Source organism: Lynx canadensis, chromosome E3 (genome assembly GCF_007474595.2).
Source record: "Lynx canadensis isolate LIC74 chromosome E3, mLynCan4.pri.v2, whole genome shotgun sequence".
Classification (NCBI taxonomy): Eukaryota; Metazoa; Chordata; class Mammalia; order Carnivora; family Felidae; genus Lynx; species Lynx canadensis.
In genome coordinates, this window is record NC_044318.1 from 33,565,189 (window position 1) to 33,584,094 (window position 18,906).

General features: G+C 60.3%; 2 protein-coding genes and 1 long non-coding RNA gene across 8 annotated transcripts; 1 reads left to right on the forward strand and 2 right to left on the reverse strand.

Moving 5' to 3' along the window:
* Window positions 1–1,788: 1,788 nt before the first annotated feature.
* Window positions 1,789–4,882, reverse strand: LOC115503709. Its single transcript, XR_004343064.1, has 2 exons — window positions 4,806–4,882; window positions 1,789–3,706 (listed from the first exon to the last, which is right to left on the reverse strand). It is a non-coding gene; the product is annotated as an uncharacterized LOC115503709 (long non-coding RNA).
* GIGYF1 (GRB10 interacting GYF protein 1) lies at window positions 2,631–12,311 on the forward strand. Of its 6 annotated transcripts, none has more exons than XM_030299946.1 (24): window positions 2,631–2,712; window positions 2,807–2,936; window positions 3,045–3,140; window positions 3,305–3,416; window positions 3,526–3,634; window positions 3,998–4,038; window positions 4,261–4,431; window positions 4,678–4,931; window positions 5,052–5,160; window positions 5,646–5,783; window positions 5,950–6,047; window positions 6,256–6,427; window positions 6,562–6,728; window positions 6,846–6,946; window positions 7,034–7,147; window positions 7,231–7,331; window positions 7,487–7,569; window positions 7,677–7,820; window positions 7,931–8,158; window positions 8,422–8,609; window positions 8,710–8,870; window positions 8,965–9,122; window positions 9,216–9,345; window positions 9,439–12,311. In XM_030299946.1, the coding sequence occupies exons 1-24, from the start codon at window positions 2,678–2,680 to the stop codon at window positions 9,489–9,491; spliced, it is 3,093 nt and encodes a 1,030-aa protein (XP_030155806.1). In that variant the 5' UTR covers window positions 2,631–2,677; the 3' UTR covers window positions 9,492–12,311. The 6 variants fall into 6 exon arrangements, with proteins under 6 accessions (XP_030155806.1, XP_032447548.1, XP_030155805.1 ...); XM_032591657.1 differs by having other exon boundaries at window positions 8,425–8,609; XM_030299945.1 differs by having other exon boundaries at window positions 6,562–6,946.
* Window positions 12,252–17,408, reverse strand: GNB2 (G protein subunit beta 2). Its single transcript, XM_030299997.1, has 10 exons — window positions 17,277–17,408; window positions 14,846–14,991; window positions 14,604–14,642; window positions 14,379–14,485; window positions 13,985–14,048; window positions 13,739–13,901; window positions 13,578–13,644; window positions 13,109–13,310; window positions 12,802–13,018; window positions 12,252–12,728 (listed from the first exon to the last, which is right to left on the reverse strand). The coding sequence occupies exons 2-10, from the start codon at window positions 14,900–14,902 to the stop codon at window positions 12,622–12,624; spliced, it is 1,023 nt and encodes a 340-aa protein (XP_030155857.1). The 5' UTR covers window positions 14,903–14,991; window positions 17,277–17,408; the 3' UTR covers window positions 12,252–12,621.
* Between the last annotated feature and the right edge of the window lie 1,498 nt (window positions 17,409–18,906).

Here is an 18,906-nt window from a genome sequence, read left to right on the forward strand (position 1 = left end):
TGCTTCTGCAGTTTCCCTGCTTCTCACACCGGGAACCACTTTTCCTCAGTTTGCCAGTCTGCGACCAGGACAGAAAGGTGAAGGCCGGAAGAGGAGAGCTGCCTTTGCCACTCCCTGGAAGGGAGGGAGGGTGAGTTGTCCCTGTTGTCTCACAGCGGCCTTCCATGAGGATGGGGCTCTTCTGGAAAGAATCGCAAGGGGCTCAGAACAGCCTCTCCTGAGGTTTGTTTGCAGGAATGTGGGGTGTTTTCTTTGGAGTGAGGAGGACCTCGGTATGTAATAGGTATTCCCAAATGTCTCTTTTTTTCCCCCCCTAAACCTTTTTTTTTTTTTTTTCTCCTGCCGGGGTGGGGGTGGTAAAACAGGCCATTTAACCATTTTTGAGTGTACGATTCTGCAAGGTTAAGTACGTTCACGTTGTTGTGCAACTGTCCCCACTGTCCCATCTTCAGAACTCTTTCGTTGGTCCCATTTTGGCTGAAACTTCTTACCTATTAAACACTTCCCAGCCCTGGCCCCTATTATTCTATGTGTCTCTAAATTTGGCTGCTCAAGGAATCTCAAACAAGAGGAATTCTGTGGTGTTTGCTCTTTTGTGACTGGGCTGTTTCATTTAGCATAGTGTCTTCAAGGTTGATTGGGCAGATTAGGTAAGGGCTGTAGCGTGGAAAGAAGGAACCTTACTCTGTTGTCCTGGGAGGTCTGCGTGAATCCAGTGAAAGGAAGAGCTTTTCAAATGTTTTTATTTATTTTTGAGAGAGGCAGAGCGTGAGTGGGGGAGGGGCAGAGAGAGAGAGACAGAGAGACAGAGACAGAGACACAGGATCCGAAGCAGGCTCCAGGCTCTGAGCTGTCAGCACAGAGCCCGATGAGAGGCTCGAACCCACGAACACCGAGATCGTGACCGGAGCCAAAGTCAGACGCTTAATGGACTAAGCCACCCAGGTGCCCCTTTTCAACACCATGTGTCTCCTGAGAGCCACGTGTGCCGTGGTGTGCTCTGTCGCCAGGAATGTCCAGTTGGGGCTGTTGCAGAAGAGATGGTCATGCCAGGGACAAGTCCACCCTGTTCTAGACAACCTCCAAAGCTGGGTTTCCTCCTAGGACACCAGGATTTTGGAAGCGGGTCCCACTTCTGTCATGGTGTTCCGCTTTGTCTTCCCGTCTGCAGCTGTGAGAGCTACTGCCCCTTGACCCCTCTGGAAGAAACCCTTCCGCCTTTCTTCGCAGAATCGTGGAGTCTTGGACTTGATGGAAACCGTGGAGGCACTCTGGTCCGGCTTCCTCCCCAGCCAGTGAGGGAAGTCCTTGTGCAGCTCCCTGAGACCTCACCCACCCATCCTTGCTCAGAACCGCCAGGGATGCGCTGCCCCCTGAGAGCCTCTCCTGCTGTTCCTTAGGAGGACAGGTCGCTGCCACTGCCACTACTTCTGTCAACCTCATTTTTACTTTATGGTGAGAGGGGCTTTTGCCTAGTTTGTAGCATAATGTTCCCTTTTTGGTTCTTAGTAGTTGTGATGGGGCTCTTCCCGATCCCTGGAAAAGTGTGGATTCCTGTTGGGTAAACCAGGCCAAGGGGGCACTGGCTGGACTCACCTGCCTGTGGCCTTCCGTTTGCCCTGTCTTTGGCCCTGGGGTAGGGGCTCCTCACCGCCGCTCCCATTCTACTGGCTTTCCCCCCAAACGGAATCCCTGGATTCTAGCTGCCAAACAGGCGGCCCTGAGAGTTTTCAGGAGGGAGGTAATTTTGCTCCTAGGTTGCATTTGTGATTCTTTCCATAATTGATGTTTTTTTGTCTCTAGGGTATTTGTGGCTCTGACGTTTTGTTTGTTGGTTTCCTTGCTTGCTTGTGTTTTACCTTTGTTCTGAGTGTCCCCCATGCCTCAACCAGCCCCTTCCCAAATACCACGCCACCCTGCGAGGGCGCTTAGGCCTGGAGAGGTACCTGGCGTGCTCTGCCACAATGCCAGCGCCTCTGTTAGCTCTGCTGGGTCAATTAACTGGTCTTGAGGCCTAGCGGGGGGGACAGAGATGAGAAAGAGCAGGGTCCGTGGTTCCCTGCGCCGGATAACTAGAAGCCTCCCGCAGCTGTGGATCTCCCCATGTTGTGGGCCAGGGGAGGGCCAGAGGTGGGGAGACCCACCCGGCCCATTAGTTTAACCCCAGTTTTATTTTCTTGCCTCTCGGTAAGGATCTTTCCCTGATGTGAAGCTCCCTCCCTGGACACCACTGTAGTCAGGTCAGCGTCCTGTAGCTTGGAGACCTTGGTTCATTCCAGCACAGGCCCCTGCCTGAAGAGAGCCCCGGCCCGGCCCGGCCCTACCTGCTTCCTGGGGCAAGGCTGCCAAGTAAGTCTGGGGTAGAGGGAGGTACCCTTTGCTGAAGCTGGAAAGGGCTCCAGCTGCCCTGTTTTCCTTCCTTCCCCCAGGTCTTCCCCCGTTGCGACAGTTCACTTAACTCATGGTGTGAGTGGCACGTGGCTGGCTTAGGTGAGTCCTTTCAGAGTTCATTAGGCGGGATTCCATTTCTTCTCTTCTTGCGCTTCTCTAGGTGTGTGATGTGTTGTCTCCGAGGCCTAGTGTCCCCGTGTCTCCACAGGTGTTTGGAGAGTGAACGCCAGGTCCCCCCCCTTGTCCCTTCAGCCCCTCGGACCTTGAGGATACACCTGGCTCCACGATGGCAGCAGAGACCCTCAATTTTGGGCCTGAGTGGTGAGTCACACATGCTTTGGATGGCTCAGAGAAACCAGGAAGAAGAGGGCTGCCCGGATTCCTGTTTCTCTCCTTTCCTGTGTCCCTTTTCTAGGCTGAGGGCCCTTTCCAGCGGTGGCAGTGTGGCCTCTCCACCCCCGTCCCCTGCCATGCCCAAATACAAGCTGGCTGACTATCGCTACGGGCGAGAAGAGATGCTGGCTCTCTACGTCAAGGAGAACAAGGTGGGGCTAGGCGAGAGTGTGGGGTGTGTGGCCCTGTTGCCCATTTGGTCTCAGCCAGTGGAGGGGGTCCAGGAGCACGTGGGACCTCCGCTCTGCCCCGGTTGACAGGTACCCGATGAGCTGCAGGACAAGGAGTTTGCTGCGGTGCTGCAGGAGGAGCCACTGCAGCCCCTGGCGCTGGAGCCTTTGACTGAGGAGGAGCAGGTGGGCCTGGGCCGGAGCCTTGCAGGGCAGGGTGCTGGGTCTCCATCTTGGAGAGAGGGGCCAAAGCTGGAAAGACAGGTGGTGGAGGTTGTGGTTCTGGGCGGGGTGGGGGGGGGGGCGGCGGGTGCCTGGGTCCTCACTCCCACCCCTGGCTCCCTCCTCAGAGAAACTTCTCCCTGTCAGTGAACAGTGTGGCTGTGCTGAGGCTGATGGGGAAGGGGGCCGGCCCCCCCCTAGGTGGCGCCTCCCGCGGCAGGGGCAGCACTCGGAGCCGAGGTAGAGGGGGTGACCACGTGTTCCGGGGGCGGGCCGAGGTGGGGCCCATGGTTTTGAGGGTGCAGAGAGACGATCGGGCAGGCTTCCCACGTGTATCTCCTTTCTCCAGGCCGAGGCCGTGGTGACAGTTGCTTTTACCAAAGAAGCATCGAAGAAGGCGAAGGGGCCTTTGGTCGAAACCCCCGGGAGATCCAGCGTAGCCAGAGTTGGGATGACAGGTGCTGGCAGCATCATGGCAGAGCAGAGAAGCCCTGTGGCGGGTTCTGGTGTCGTGTGGAGGGGTTCCGCGCCTTTGGCATTAGAGAGCAGCAGGGGATTCGCTGAATAAGCCTTGGTCACAAGTCTTCCTCTTTGCCTCCCAACTCCCTGCTGCCTTCCTCTCTTCCCATTTGTCCTGTGACCTCCTGTTCTAATGTGTCCCCTTGGGCTCCCTCCCAAGACTGACTTTTCTCTAACCACCCCCCCCCCCAGCCCTCCCTCTCCCCACCCTTCTCAGGGCAGAAGGGACAAGTTGTGCAGAGATGCTGCAGGTTGGGGAGGGGAAGCTGTCCTGGTTTGACCAACACCTTTTCCTTCCGCAGAGGCGAGAGAAGGTTTGAGAAGTCGGCCAGGAGGGATGGAGGTATGGAGAGTGGCAAGGGCGATGGCCGGGTCCTGAGGGTCCCTGAGAGGTGGGGGGAGGACTGAAATGGGTGACCACATGAGGGGAAGGTGTTTCCTGAGGGAGGTGGTGGGAGCAGGGGGGCCTGGAGCTGGGCTCCTCCTTTATCACGAGGTGTGTAGTAAGAGTCTTCCAGGAACCGTGGCTGCCCTTCCACTGACTGTGTCTTCCCCTGTTTCCAAGCGCGATCCGGGTTTGAGGAGGGAGGGGCTGGCCCGAGGAAGGAACATGCCCGCTCAGATAGCGAGAACTGGCGTTCTCTCCGAGAGGAGCAAGAGGAAGAGGAGGAAGGCAGTTGGAGACTTGGGGCAGGACCCCGGCGAGATGGCGACCGCTGGCGCTCAGCCAGCCCTGGTGAGGTTGGGGCCGGATGGGTGTTGTGGGGGGCATTGGTGGCAAGAGCTTCCTGAGGGTGCGTTCCCGCAGCCGGGTGGAGGGAACAGAAAGTTTCCTGGAGTGGAGTGGGTGGGAGGGCAGACTTGGAGATGTCGGTTCCCGGTGGGGGCGCGGGGGGGGGGGGGGTCCCCAGTGGGCAGCAGAAGAGCGAAAGCCAGCTTGCCCAGGATACTGATCCTCCTCCTCTTGACTTTTTCTGCCCAGATAGCGGTCCCCGCTCTGCTGGCTGGCGGGAACATGGGGACCGGCGTCGCAAGTTTGAATTTGATATTCGAGGGGATCGAGGAGGGTGTGGTGAAGAGGAGGGGCGGGGTGGGGGAGGCAGCGCTCACCTGCGGAGGTGCCGAGGGCCTGACGGCTTTGAGGAGGACAAGGATGGGCTCCCCGAATGGTGCCTGGACGACGAGGATGAGGAGATGGGCACCTTTGATGCCTCTGGGGCCTTTCTGCCTCTCAAGGTATTCGTGAGGGGGCGAGGGGAAGGTCTGTGCTGGCGGGTGGTGGGACCTACCCCAGCAGGGGCCTCTCCCACTCATCCTCTGCCCCTCGTCCCCACCGGGTTCCGTAACCCCGTGCAGAAGGGCCCCAAGGAGCCTATTCCTGAGGAGCAGGAGCTCGACTTCCAGGGCCTGGAGGAAGAGGAGGAAGAACCTTCTGAAGCGCTAGATGAGGCGGGCCCTGAGGCGGGTGAGCCCGAGGAGCAGGGTGGGGTGGGGAGGAGAGGAGGTGGGCAGGCAGAAGGCCCTCACCAGGCTAGGCACCAGCTGTCCACCCGCCTTCAGGAGAAGGTGGCCTGTGAGAAGAGCGGGTGTCGTCAGGCGGGAGGAACGCAGCGGGGCTGTCTGAAAGGCAGGGTGCCAGGCGAAACCCCGATGTAATCAAGATGACCTGTGAAAATTCCTTGGAGGACTTAAGGAATGTGGTGCCAAGAGTGGTGTTGCGTGTACAGCCCTAGGCGGTGACCTGGACACGCTCCTGACGCATCTGGTGTCGCAAAGTGGGGTTTGTGGTGCTGATTGGTTGGATGTTAGTGGGGTCGACCAAAGCTAGGTGGGAGGGTTCAGTGTCCAGAGGCCTAGATCCTGGCCACAGATGGAGGATTTATGCCAAGTCATCTTTAAGGCCTTCCAGCTGGTTGGTTTTGAATTCTGGTAATTGCCCTTCTCTTTCAGGAGGGAAGGAGCTGACCCCACTGCCTCCCCAGGAGGAAAACTCCAGCTCCCCACCCCCACTGCCCACCTTGGGCCCGCTCTGGGGAACTAACGGGGAAGGCGACGATGCTACAGAGAAAGACCTGCCGGCGACTGAAGGTAGCCTGGGGTTGACGGGGGCGGGGGACGCTCCCCTTCCTTGGAGGGGGCGGGGAGAGAGCTAGAATCACAGCCCTCTCCTCTGGAATGAGGGTGGATTGGGGTGGGGGGGGTGTTTCCTTCCTGTCTCGGGATCTTCTGTTGCACTTCCTTTCTTCGCTCCTAGACGATATGAGGGGGATGCAGCTGAGTCCCGGGGTGGGCTCACCCCCTGGTCCACCCGGAGATCTGGAGGATGATGAAGGCCTGAAGCACCTGCAGCAGGTGTGGGAGAAGCCTAAGAAGGTTCTAGGGATCCTCCCCTACAGAGGACAGGGGGCCGTTGTTCCATCTGTCGCCACCCAGTTCCTACTTTCCCCGTCTGTCTGCCTTGTGATCTGACCTCCCGGCTCCACCCTGACCTCAGCCTCGGCCTCATCTTGGTGTTGCCTTCTTGGGCCGTTGAGCCTTCCCTCTCTCCCTGGTCTCCCAGGAGGCAGAGAAGCTGGTGGCCTCCCTGCAGGACAGCTCCCTGGAGGAAGAGCAGTTTACGGCTGCCATGCAGGCCCAGGGTCTGCGCCACTCAGCAGCTGCCACTGCCCTCCCTCTCAGCCACGGTGCGGCCCGGAAGTGGTTCTACAAGGACCCACAGGGGGAGATCCAAGGTGCTCGTGGGGAGTGGGAGCCATGCAGTGGGAGCTCGGGGGGCGGGGGTGGGTGGGCAGGAGGACGACCTCATTCTCGTTCAGGGCTTCTCTGGCGTAGCTTTCTGACCGAAGTCCCCTTTCCCTTGGTCCAGGCCCCTTTACAACGCAGGAGATGGCGGAGTGGTTCCAGGCGGGCTATTTTTCCATGGCACTGCTTGTGAAGCGGGGCTGTGATGAGGGCTTCCAGCCACTGGGTGAGGTGATCAAGATGTGGGGTCGCGTGCCCTTTGCCCCGGGACCCTCACCACCCCCACTGCTGGTGAGCACGTCCACCTGGAGAGGAGCAGGGCGGGGAAGCGGGAGCCGGACGGATGGCGGCGGGTGGTGCGGAGCGAGACCAGGTCAGAGGCACAGAAGCGCTCTGGCCCCCACTCAGGGCAACATGGACCAGGAGCGGCTGAAGAAGCAGCAGGAGCTGGCGGCCGCGGCCTTGTACCAGCAGCTGCAGCACCAGCAGTTTCTGCAGCTGGTCGGCAGGTACGGGGGCCTTGAAGGCCTTGTGGGTCAGGCCGGGCGCCGGCTGTGTGGCCTCTCCCCGCTCGACACCAGTCTCCGTGTCTGCAGCCGGCAGCTCCCGCAGTGCGCGCTCCGGGAAAAGGCCGCTCTGGGGGACCTGACGCCGCCCCAGCAGCAGCTCACTGCGTTCCTACAGCAGCTCCAAGCTCTCAAACCGCCCAGGTCCGGGGCCAGTCTGTGCAGGGGGGGAGGTGGGCAGAGCCGAGAGGGACTCCGGTCCTGAGAATCCTCGCTCTGCTCCTCAGAGGCGGGGACCAGAACCTGCTCCCGACCATGAACCGGTCCTTGTCGGTGCCGGATTCGGGCCCCCTCTGGGACATACATACCTCAGCCTCATCACAGTCAGGTGTGTGGCCAGCCTGTCCCCTGCCCCCGCTTTCTGAACCCCAGTGCCCCGATCCCAGGGGGGCGGGCCAGGGGCTCTGTGTCTGCTCCCACCCTCTTGCGCTCTAGCCCGGCGGCACTCGGAGCTGCTTCCTGCAGCTGCTTTGCTTCCTGCAGGCGGTGAGGCCAGTCTTTGGGACATACCAATTAACTCTTCGACTCAGGGTCCAATTCTAGAACAACTCCAGCTGCAGCACAAAGTGAGTGGGCTTCAGGGGGCTGGGGTCCTGGGGTGGCAGGGGCCAGACCGACGCAGGGGAAGGCTGGGTGCCCCCGCTCTGCCGTCTGAGCTGGCTTCCTGTGCCAGTTCCAAGAGCGCAGAGAAGTGGAGCTCAGGGCGAAGCGGGAGGAGGAGGAGCGCAAGCGGCGGGAGGAGAAGCGCCGGCAGCAGCAGCAGCAGGAGGAGCAGAAGCGGCGGCAGGAGGAAGAGGAGCTGTTTCGGCGCAAGCAGGTGGGTGCCCAGCTGGGCCTCCCCCGCTGCGCTGGGGCCCGGGGCCGGCCACGCGCTCTCCCCGCGTCTTCCCGTGTCTCACCGCGTCTCCTCGCGTCTCCCCGCTCCAGGTGCGGCAGCAGGAGCTCCTGCTGAAGCTGCTGCAGCAGCAGCAGGCAGCGGCCGCCGTCCCGGCGTCCCCCGCACCCAGCTCCCCGCCACCGTTGTGGGCCGGCCTGGCCAAGCAGGGGCTGTCCATGAAGACGCTGCTGGAGCTGCAGCTGGAGGGCGAGCGGCAGCTGCATAAGCAGCCCCCACCTCGGGAGCCGTCGCGGGCCCAGGCCCCCAACCACCGTGTGGTGAGCAGGCGGGCCGGCCTTTCCCCCACCGATCGATCAGCCGGTCTTGAGCCCTCAGGAACCCCCCCTTCCAGTTACGGTTCCCGGGGGGAGCGGGGGGAGGGATGGTTGAGCCCAAGGTACAGACCTGGCTCTGAAGGCTCTCGCTTCTGGGCGGCCCTCACCTTGCCGCGCTCTGCCACCTAAACGAGCCCCCCTCCCCACCTAGCTGTTTGGAGTGCGTGTGTCTGTGTTTGGGTCACCCTGACTTCTGCCATCTGTAGCAGCTCGGGGGCCTGGGCGCTGCTCCTCTGAACCAGTGGGTGTCTGAGGCTGGGCCCCTGTGGGGCGGGCCCGACAAGAGTGGGGGCAGCAGCGGTGGCCTGGGGCTCTGGGAGGACACCCTCAAGAGCAGCGGGAGCCTGGCCCGCAGCCTGGGCCTGAAGAACAGCCGGAGCAGCCCCTCTCTCAGGTGGGTGCCGGGGTCTGTCTGCGCGGCGCGGCGGGGGAGGGGGAGACCCTGACCTGCCTCAGCAGATTTCATGCCTCCGGTTCGTCCCCGTCCTGCTCAGTGACTCGTACAGCCACCTGTCAGGCCGGCCTGTGCGCAAAAAGACAGAGGAGGAAGAGAAGCTGCTGAAGCTGCTCCAGGGCATCCCCAGGCCCCAGGACGGCTTCACCCAGTGGTGTGAGCAGATGCTGCACACATTGAGCACCACAGGCAGCCTGGACGGTATGGGCAGCAGCCCCTGAGGGTGCCGGGCTGACCCGGGGCTTCCCGACCTGCATCAGGTGGGCCCTGACAGCCCGCCTCTCCTGCCCCTTAGTGCCCATGGCTGTAGCGATCCTCAAGGAGGTAGAATCCCCCTACGATGTCCACGATTATATCCGGTCCTGCTTGGGGGACACGCTGGAAGCCAAAGAATTTGCCAAACAGTTCCTGGAGCGGAGGGCCAAACAGAAAGCCAGCCAGCAGCGGCAGCAGGTGAGGCTCCGTCGGCTCCCCCGGCAGGTGGGATGAGGTGGGATGAGATCGCCCCCACACCGCGCTGACCCAGCTTCCTTCTGCGCCCCGCAGGAGGCTTGGCTGAGCGGCGGCTCCCTGCAGACAGCCTTTCAGACCAACCACAGCACCAAACTCGGCCCTGGGGAGGGCAGCAAGGCCAAGAGGCGGGCTCTGATGCTGCACTCGGATCCCAGCATCTTGGGTAAGTTTGGGGGTGCGGCCATGAAGGAGGCTTCTTACTCGTACGGGGCGGGGGCCTGGGGAGAGCTCAAACCCAGCTTCTCCCCGGCTTCAGGGTACTCCCTGCACGGACCTTCTGGTGAGATCGAGAGCGTGGATGACTACTGACCAGCCCGTCCCACCAGCCCCTGGGCTGTAGGCCAGGGGCAGCAGCAGCGGCTTGGACCCTTGGGTCCCCAGCCTGCAGGCTCCCCACGGGAGCATAGGAGGAAGCAGGGGCAGGGTCCCCAGCACTTGTTACAAACCACACGATGCACCTTAACTCACCCACCACGAGGCACTTTACAGATTGGGGGGGAAGGGTTTTTGGTTTTTTTGTTTTTTGGGTTTTTTTTTTTTTTTTTTTTTCTTTTTTTAAAAAGCATTTTAAACCGCATTGAAGAAAACTGTTAGGAGAGACAAAAAAAAATTGTTAAAAACTAGACTCTAAGCACCCCTTCCCCCTGTAGGGACAGTGAGGGTGACAATGGAAGGTCCACAGAGGTCTTTTGGGGTTTTTTTTGTGTATGTGTGTGTGCGTGTGTGTGTGTTTTGTTTTTTGTTTTTGTTTTTTAAGAAAAAAGAAAATGGAAAAAAAAAAAAGGTTAGGAGATTTAAGGAAAAAAACACACTGTTATTTTGGGGCAGTGGGGACACAGGCCCCATGGACCTGTCCTGCCTGGCCCCCAAGGCTGCACTTACCCTCCCTGCCCCGCAAGGTGGGCCATTGGGGTAACTGGAAGCTGGGGTGCCAGCAGTTTGCACAGCGAGGCCCCCTCAGCCCCGCCGGCCGGACCCGCTGTGAACGGCTCCCTTTGTTGCTGTGACCGTGGCAGAGGTGTCCGTGGTGGGGGCCAAAGTAGCCCCTTGGCTTTGCTGCTTTAGGGGAAAGTTGCACAAATGGGCCGGGCCGCCTCAGCTCTCTAGGCTGCCATCCTGTGCTGGCTGACGGTGGGGAGGGGGAGAGGGCCAGCCGGTGCCAATCTCTTCTGGCCGTCAGGGTGACGGAACTTCCACTCTGGCCCTGGTGAGGGGCTTCCCCCACTGCTGCCATTTGGGGGGACGGCCTGGGTGTGAAGCTGAAAGCCTCAGCTCCCTACCTTGCCACATGAATGTATTCTTTGGGCCACAAGCCCCTGCTGCGCCTTCTGCCTCAACCCCGTGCGAGGTGGGAGTAGAGCAGTTCCTCCGGGAGCTGGAGAGAGGCACCACTTACTGACTGTTTTCTCCTGTGAAAGGGGCAAGAGGAGGGCCTAGGAGGCCAAGGGAGTGGGCAGCATGGGGCTTCGGGTTGCAGTGTGGGGGCTGTCAGAATGGAGCTCCCCCCGCCTGCAGCCAGCTGTGTGGGAAGTGGACCACCCAGCCCTGCTCTGAACCCCCCCCCCCATTGACCAAATGGGAGAGGAGCCGGTGGCCTCTCCCCCTCCCTGCTCCCCTGATGCGTTTTTAATGTTGGGTAAGGTGTGGGGGTCAAGAATAGAAGTGTTGTCTCTCCTGGGTCAGGGGAAGGCCACCCTTCTGTTGCTCACCAACTTCTCATTCCCAATCACCTGCCTGGGTTTGTCTCCATTTGTGTGTGTTTTTCTTTTCTTTTCTTTTCTTTTCTTTTCTTTTCTTTTCTTTTCTTTTCTTTTCTTTTCTTTTTTTTTAACAGTTTGTTGTATCTTTTGGGTTTCTCATCTAACTTCTCCCATTGACCTCATTGCTCAGAGTGCAGTATTAGGGCAGGAATCTGCCACTGCCTCCCCTCCATGAATGTATTTGTCCTTCCTGCCCTGGGGAAATGGGGAGTGGCCCATTTTCTTTCCCCATCCATTCTTAGACCACATTTTTTTTTGTTCTTTTTTTGTTTTGTTTTGTTTTGTTTTGCACCAAAGTGGCAACTGGGTCAGTGTTGGGGGATAAAGCTGGCCTCGGGGGTGGAGGGGCACCCTCCACCTGCTTCTCCCTGGTTTCAACAGTGTTAGCGTCCGTGAAAAGACAATATTCTCTCTAAAGCAATAAGGGGGTGATGGGCCAGGGGGAAATGTCTTGCTGCTGCTGGCCCCCCAGCTCCCCCCTTCCTCACGCCAGTATTTGGCGGCATTAGAGGTGTCGGGGGAGTACTGTTGTGACTGAATGTAACCGCCCCCACCCCTGCCGCAGCCAATGCAGGGGAGGGGGGTGACACTCTTCCCTGTTTCTTCCTTCCCCTTCCCCCCAGCTAAAGAGACTTTGAACTTAGGGGGCCCTTGAGCCTGGAGAGGCCTTAACCCTGTGAGGAAGTGTAGGGGGGGCCCTCTCCCACCCCCATCCCCTTCTGAGAGTGGTCAATGTTTACAAGCCCCTGAGCCCCCCAGCCCAGGGACTCCACCCCCATTGCTGTCCTTTCCCACCCGTCTTCCTGGGCCCCAGCTGCTCTCCCACCCTCCTGGGTTGGGGTGGGTGCAGGGGCTGTTCTGTATCCCCTTGTCTGCCTTGGACCCACAATCTCCCCCACCCTCACCCTGTGTGACTCCCCTCTCTTCTACCTGCCCCTGTAAATATTCCCCTTCCCCCAATAAAACTTGGTGTGTGTTCTCCCCTCTTGATTCTGTGTCTTGTCTTGGGGAAAGGGGCATTGTGATCGGAAAGACAGCTCTGAGCTAGGAACTGAGCTGTGGGCCAGGGCAGCTGTGGTCAGCCAGCCAGAGTCTGAGGGCTGTGTGTGTGTGTGTGTGTGTGGGAGCACCCGTGGCCCTGCTGGGCAGGTCCTCCTGCTTGACTTCCGCCTTGGGCTGGAGAAGGAGTGGGAGTTTCTCTCTGGTCCTTACTTACAAGGGCCCAAACCCCTGCCCACCCCCCCACCCCCTTGTCTGCCCTGGAGACAGAGATCTGCACTGAGAAAGACACAAGGGTAGAGACCAGGTACAGAGTTGGAATTGGTTCCTTTATGGAAAAACTGAAAATATAATAAAAATTAAAATAAAACCAGTTTTAAAAAAGCCAGCCCCTGGAGTGTCTACCTCCTGCCTCTGGCCCTCCAGAGGGATGAGGCCCCAACCCCAGGGCAGCAAAAGGATGAGGGCTTTCTGCCCCTCCTCTCCCCCCCATTCTATCCCATCTTCATCTCCACAGTGGGGGCCCCCGGGAGGAACCAAACCTGGGTAGGGGAGCAGGGACCCAAGGCCCGGTGGCCCGGGGAGGGGGGCTTGGTGTGCACCCAGCCCCAAAGCTCCCGGTCTGTAGTGTGGGCATGGGCAGGGCCCCTCCTGGCCTGGGCTCAGTGGGGTGGCAGCTGTTAGTTCCAGATCTTGAGGAAGGAGTCCCAGGAGCCTGTGGCCACAGCCATGCCATCATCAGTGACCCCAAGGCAGCTCACGCGGTTGTCGTGGCCAGCAAGGACACCTGTGAGGAAAGAACATCAGAACCCCCACCGGCTGGCGGCCGCGGCCCCGGCCCCCGCCCGGCCCCAGCGCACCTGCACGATCACCCTTCATGGCGTCCCAGATGTTGCAGTTGAAGTCGTCGTAGCCAGCGAGCAGCAGCCGGCCGCTGCGGGAGAAGGCAACAGAGGTGATGCCGCAGATGATGTTGTCGTGGGAGTACATGAGGAGCTCCTGGTCAGCCCGCAGGTCAAAGAGGCGGCACGTGGCATCATCGGAGCCCGTGGTGAAGGCATAGCCATTGGGGAAGAACTGCAGGACATGGGACCAGAGTGGGATGAGGGCACAGCAAGGCCAGGAGCCTGGCAGAGACGGGCCGGCCCAGCTCTGTCCAGAACTTACAGCCACGGCATTGATGTCTGATTCGTGGCCAATGAAGGTCTGTCGGCACATAGAATCCCGAACGTCCCACAGCTTGATGGAGGCGTCACAGGCACCTGACACAAAGGTGCGGCCATCAGGGGCCAGCGACAGGGACATCACATCTCCACTGTGTCCGGCAAAACCCACCGTCTGCTGTCCTGTCTCGATGTCCCAAAGGGCACTGGAGAAATGACAGGAAGAAGGAAGGGGTCAGAGAGAGGTCCCTGCCCCCCTTCCCCTCCAAGTGAGCCCAGCCCTGACAGAGCCTCCTCCAAGGAAGGGGCATGGGGGGGGGGGGGAGCCACTGGGTCACAGGAAAGGGAGGCAGAGTGTTCAGAAGCCCCTCACCCTCTCAGGGCATGTATTACATGCTAAGCACCAAGGCAGGGGCCCCCCCAGGGAGGAAGTACTGGTGAGCCCTGACTACCTAGCCCTGGCAGGGCCTCACCAGGTCGTGTCCCCAGAGCTGGTGATGATTTGGTTGTCATCCAGGAAGCGGCAGCACGACAGGTACCCTGGGGAAAGGGGCTGGTCAGCCGGGTCTCTAAGGGAGGGCAGCACAGCCCCTCCCCCCGCAACAGCACCCAAGCCCTGCCAGGTCCCTCTCACCAGTGTGGCCAGGCAGCTCCCGGCTGACCCTGACATTGCCCTCACGGGTCTTGAGGCTGTAGATGGAGCAGATGTTGTCCAGCCCCCCACAGGCCACAAAGTTCCCTGAGGGCGCGTAGGCACAGGTCATGACCCAGGAGGAGCGCAGAGGGATGGCATGGACCTAGAAAGGAGGAGCAGTGCCCAAGGTCAGAGCCAGCCAGGGCCTGCAGCCCAGCCCCATCCAGCCTCGGGCACCACCTCTACCTTGTTGGTGGTATAGCTGTCCCAGATGATGAGCTTCCCGTCCTGGGAGGCGCTGACCAGCAGCCTTTTAAAAAGTGGCAGGGAAGAGGCAGAGGAGTCAGGGTAGGAAGCTCCTTTCGGAGGCAGGACACCTTTCCCCCTTCACCCATCTGGTGGGAGACCCTCTGAGACTACTCCCAGCAGCAGCCCAGAAGTCCCTGTTCATTCGGTCCTATTTCCCATCCCCTGGGACTGTCTGGGAGCCATGGCCTCCCCAAATATGTCCACAACACGGGGATCCTGTTCCTCCCACCAGATCAGCAAGGTGGCAACCCTCACCCCACTCTGCCTGCTATATTCAGCCCAGGGCAACACAAAAGCTCGGCACACAGCCCCAACGACTCGCACACCACACCTTGAATCTGTCCCCCAGTGCATGGCATAGATTTTTGCCAGGTGCCCGCGGAGGGTCCTCCGCGTCCTCATCTGAATTCTCCCCACTGGGTCCAGCCCAGCTGTGATCTGGAGGTAGAAGCAGAATGGGCTCAGGGAGGTTCAAGGTGGTGTGGCCCACCAAGCAGTATGCCTCTAACACTTGCTCCTTCCCTAAACCCCAAGTCCAGCCCTGGATTCATCTCACCTGGGTCAGTGTTGAATCCCCACATGCTTTTCGGGCATCCTGTAAGAGATGGATGGCAGAACCATCAGAGAGACAGGAGAGGCGAGGAGGAGACAGGGAAAGAGGTGACAGGGGAGTGGAGAGAAGACAGCGAGCTACTAGGATAGCCACACACACACACAAATCCCTCCCCCCACCCAGTACGTGCAGGCCACCTGGCCCTTGCCTGCTCAGCCTCCCCAGCCCAGCGGCCAGGCCCTCACCCGGATCTGGTTCCGGAGCTGCTCAGCCTCCTGTCTCAGTTGCTCCAGCTCACTCATGGCGCCGGGCCCGTGGGGCGGGGTTGGGGGCGGCGGGGGGCCGCGGGACGGGGGCTGGGGGAGACAGCTCCTCGCCGCTGGCCCGAGGCCTGGGGGATGCAGGGCTGACGTCAGGCCCAAGGCCGCCGGAGAAGAAGGGGGGGAAAAGGCGGGGTTGAAGCCCGGCCCGGAAGGGGTAAGCGCCGGTCGGAGGGGGGAGGGGACAGCAGCGGCGGCCGCGGTCCCCCAGGCTGAATTGGGGTCTCTGGCACAGAAGGGATGTTGCCCAGGAAAAGCTGACTTCCCCAATCTTCCGCCCCCCGGAAACGGAGCGGGAAGTGCAAGAGGAAGCGCAGGGGAAACCCCTCCCTCGGACAGCAGCTCGGGCGGGACACCCGCGGCAGGAACTGAAGGGGGGGGACGGAGGAGGGGGGGCGGGGAGAGTCCCTTAGAAAACAAACCTGGCGTCCTCCCGGGCCGCACAGACACCGCCCTCCTAGCACCTAATTTTAAAAGGGGCGGTGCCTCTTTAAATTCACCCCCACACGCCGCACACCCTAGCTTCGACTGGGGTGGGGGAGACCAGAGGGGGAAGCTGGGCTGTTCGTGGGGTTGCCTAGGCAACCGTCACCCGGACTGAGAGCACCTCATTGGTGAAGTGCCCCCACCCTAGCCCTGTTGCCAAGGCAACCGCATCCACGGCAGAGACCTGTAGGGTGGGTGACCCCACCCCCGGCCCCATCGCCCCCGCCCGACCCAGCCTCCCGCCCCGACCCAGAACCGGCCAGGGTGGCTGTTTACAGGATTTGGGAAAGCCGATTGGCGCTAATAGGTTCGGGACGGCTCACCCCGGATAATCCCCGGGCCGGCTGCGCCCCATTAGCCGCCCCCGGCGGGCGGAGGCGAAGGTGGAGGGGAAGGCAGCCCCTAGTCGCTGCTCCCTCCAGCGCCGAGGCCGCCCGCCCCGGCGCGCCCGCAGTAAGCCCGTGGGAGCCGTTCTCGAGTAATTAGTGCTCCGAGGAGAGGTCCCCGGCCCCGAGGCGCGGAGCTGCTCTCTCCCAGGCGCGGGCGGGCGGGAGAGCTGGCGGCCCCAAGCGGCCCGGCCTCGCGCCCTCGGCACCCTAGAAGCCCAGTCCCTGGGCTCCGCGCCGGGGCCCCAGGGGCTAGGCTGGCTCCGCTCCAGGGCCCGGAGTCCTGCCCCACTCTTTGGACACCTGTGTGATCAGGCCATGCACACTGCACTCTGCCGACCCAGGCGTCCCCCACCCAGCTCCCACTTCCCCCAGGCCCTGGGCGTTCCTCTTTCCCCCTGACATTTCCCCTCTGTCAGTTCAGCTTTTTTACGCTCGCGCCGGGGGATGCCCTTCCAAAAAAGCGGGGAGTGGGGGTGGGGGGGGGAGAGTCTCCCACTCCACCGCCCCAGCTCAGGACAAAGCCTCTTCCTTCTAGCCGCCAGCAGCCCAGGCCGGGCGGCAACGCCAGAAGCTGGGGGCAGAAGGAAGCAGGCCAGGAAGAAGCCGCTGGGGGCGGGGGCGACGCTCCCAGCCCTCAGTCCCCATCACTCGCCGGAGCCCCCTCGGCTGCCCCCGGATTCTGGGCATACAGTAGCCGGGGCCCCAAGGAGAAATAGGGGTGCCACCGCCTCCGCGGGTCTGGCGGGGCGAAGGGAAGGGGACATGGGAGGGTCCCGGATCTGGCAGCTGGAAGGCGCGGGCCGGTGCCGCGCTGCAAAGCGCAGTGGGCCTGGCCCTTCGGCCCCCACGACCTCCATTTTGCCCAAAAGAAAGCTAGGCGTGGGGTGAGGGCGCCCAGGAGCTGGGCTTGAGGTTAGGGCTAGTAGAGGGAGCAGGGTGCCGAGGTCTCCGGTCTAGGGTAATATGGCCAGAAAACACCGACAGAACCCAAGGGTTCTGAGGGTAGGGTGGAGGCGAAGGGAAGGGTGGCCTCGCGGCCTTGCCTGCCTCTCTGAAGATTCTGGAGTTTTGCAAGGCGAATACCGCCAGAGGTGCAAAGAGGACACGAGGGGTGCTACCCAGGGGCAAACGAGAGGGCGGTGATGGGGGGGAAAGGGGGCGGGACGGGGCCTACAGAAAGCCCGGAATTTGGCCCCCAAACTTCTCAGGGAGCAAGAGGCAGGAGGGGCTGCGACAGGGTCTGGGGTCAGGCAAAACGCCTCGGACGGTGCAAGGAGGGCGTGCATTACTGGGAACAAGGGTCCCCCCCACCCCAGTTCCCCTTCCGGGTTTGGGAGCGACGGAGCCAGAGGAAGGGAGGGGAGGTCTAGGGTGCTACGTCCGCTCCCGAGAGGCCAGACGAGGAGACAGAAGGAAGAGAGGTTCCCCCACGGAAATTTGGGGCTGGGGGAGAGAAGGACTCCTTTTGCCAGCGGAGGTACCTGTGGCGGTGGGACTCTGCGAAGGGTCGCTAGAGCAGCGCGGGAGGTCCTGTCTTCCTCCGCGGCGGAGGCGGCAGCGGCGGCGACGCGGATGGATTTCCTCAGTCACCCCAACTCAACCGTCCAGCGCTGCTCTCCCCAGAGCGGAGGGATCCCGCCCGCCAGTGACGCGGCCGTCGCCGCCGCGCCCAGGGCCCGGCTGGGCGAGACCAATTCCTTAGTGGGGGGAGGCCAGAAGGCAAAAGACCACTTAAGGGGCAAGAACTAACCCCGTCACAACAAAGATATCACACCACACTATTTCGACGCAAAACGGACCAAAAAGAATGCTTCGTTTTCTGAAAAGGAGCAGGACATCCCCCCTGGGACTGGAAGAGATGGTATCGGCACAGGGGAGGGGGGGGGGGGAAGAAACCGCTCTCTGGTCACGTGACCCACCCTCCCGGATTGGGCGGCTCCAGACTGGGTAGGGGAGCTTGACGCCCCAGTTCTGAGTTCGGCACGCCCCTGCTCCAGTGAGACCACGCCCCTCCAAGGTCCAGGACAGAGCTCGAGAGATCCCTACCCGCGCGGGACGGAGCAGTCGGCCTTGAGGCTGCAGAGGGAGGCTTCTGAAAGTCCCCGAGGAATGGTGCGGGACCCTGAACCTGAGAATGATGAGAGGAGCCATCCATGCCCAGGAAGTTCCCCAGCGTTGCCCCCTGGGCTTTTGTAGAACTCTACCGGGCTGCATGACACTGTAATAACAACTCCTATTTTTTGAGGTCCATACTTATTTAGTCCTCACGACAGTGCTGCGAATTTAAGTACTGGCATTGTCCCCATTTTATAGTAGTGGAAACAGATTCCTAGGGCTGCAGAGTTGAGATATGAACCAGGGTGGCTTTAGCGACTTAACGTGCAGGGATACCAATACTAACCTCTTGAGTAACCCTCCAGTGGACCCTCCCTGTAAAGGAATGAGAATGAAAGTGTTGCCTTCCTGTCTGCCCTGCATGTCACGTTGGATTGTTATGAGAGTCTGACGGATTGTGGACATGCTTTGGAAGGTTCAAGTCACCGAATAGCCTTCATTGAGTCCTCATCCAATTGAAAAGTGAAAGTATCAAAACAGACACTTCTTATAGGCATTACAAAAAGTTTTCACAGCACACTATTTTTAAGAAAATAAGAAAACAAAGTCAGTCTTATGCACAAATCCCATGTATGTGCCCTCACCAGTTCAAGGATATATTACCAGTAGATGATAGATGTCAATTAGGCATTAGCATTTGGAAGGGACCTTACAGATAATTTCCTTCAGTTTCCTCTCAGTCTACAGATGGACAAAGTGACTTCCCCAAAGTCACTTAAAAAACTGGTAGCCCAGAGGCACCTTGGTGGCTAAGTCGGTTAGTTCGGCTCAGGTCATGATCTCATGGTTCATGAGTTCAAGCGCCACATCAGACTCACTGCTGTCAGCACAGAGCCCACTTCAGATCCTCTCTCTCTCTTTCTCTGCCCCTCCCCCACTTGTGCTCTCTCAAAAATAAATCAAACATTAAGAAAGAAAAGAAAAGAAAAGAAAAGGAAGGAAGAAAAAACTGGCCGCCTAGGACTAGAACTCAATTTTATCAATCTCTGTAGTACA

What these genes read in the sequence shown, in the direction of transcription:
- GIGYF1 (XM_030299943.1), top strand. Translation starts at nt 2,724, where the DNA reads ATGCTTTGGATGGCTCAGAGAAACCAGGAAGAAGAGGGCTGCCCGGAT. An exon ending in GGGCCTTTCTGCCTCTCAAG is followed by an intron (nt 4,932 to 5,051) that starts GTATTCGTGAGG and finishes AACCCCGTGCAG; the next exon opens with AAGGGCCCCAAGGAGCCTAT. An exon ending in CACCACAGGCAGCCTGGACG is followed by an intron (nt 8,871 to 8,964) that starts GTATGGGCAGCA and finishes CCTGCCCCTTAG; the next exon opens with TGCCCATGGCTGTAGCGATC.
- GNB2 (XM_030299997.1), bottom strand. Translation starts at nt 14,902, where the DNA reads ATGAGTGAGCTGGAGCAACTGAGACAGGAGGCTGAGCAGCTCCGGAAC. An exon ending in AGCTCCGGAACCAGATCCGG is followed by an intron (nt 14,643 to 14,845) that starts GTGAGGGCCTGG and finishes CATCTCTTACAG; the next exon opens with GATGCCCGAAAAGCATGTGG. An exon ending in CATGAAGGGTGATCGTGCAG is followed by an intron (nt 12,729 to 12,801) that starts GTGCGCTGGGGC and finishes CTTTCCTCACAG; the next exon opens with GTGTCCTTGCTGGCCACGAC.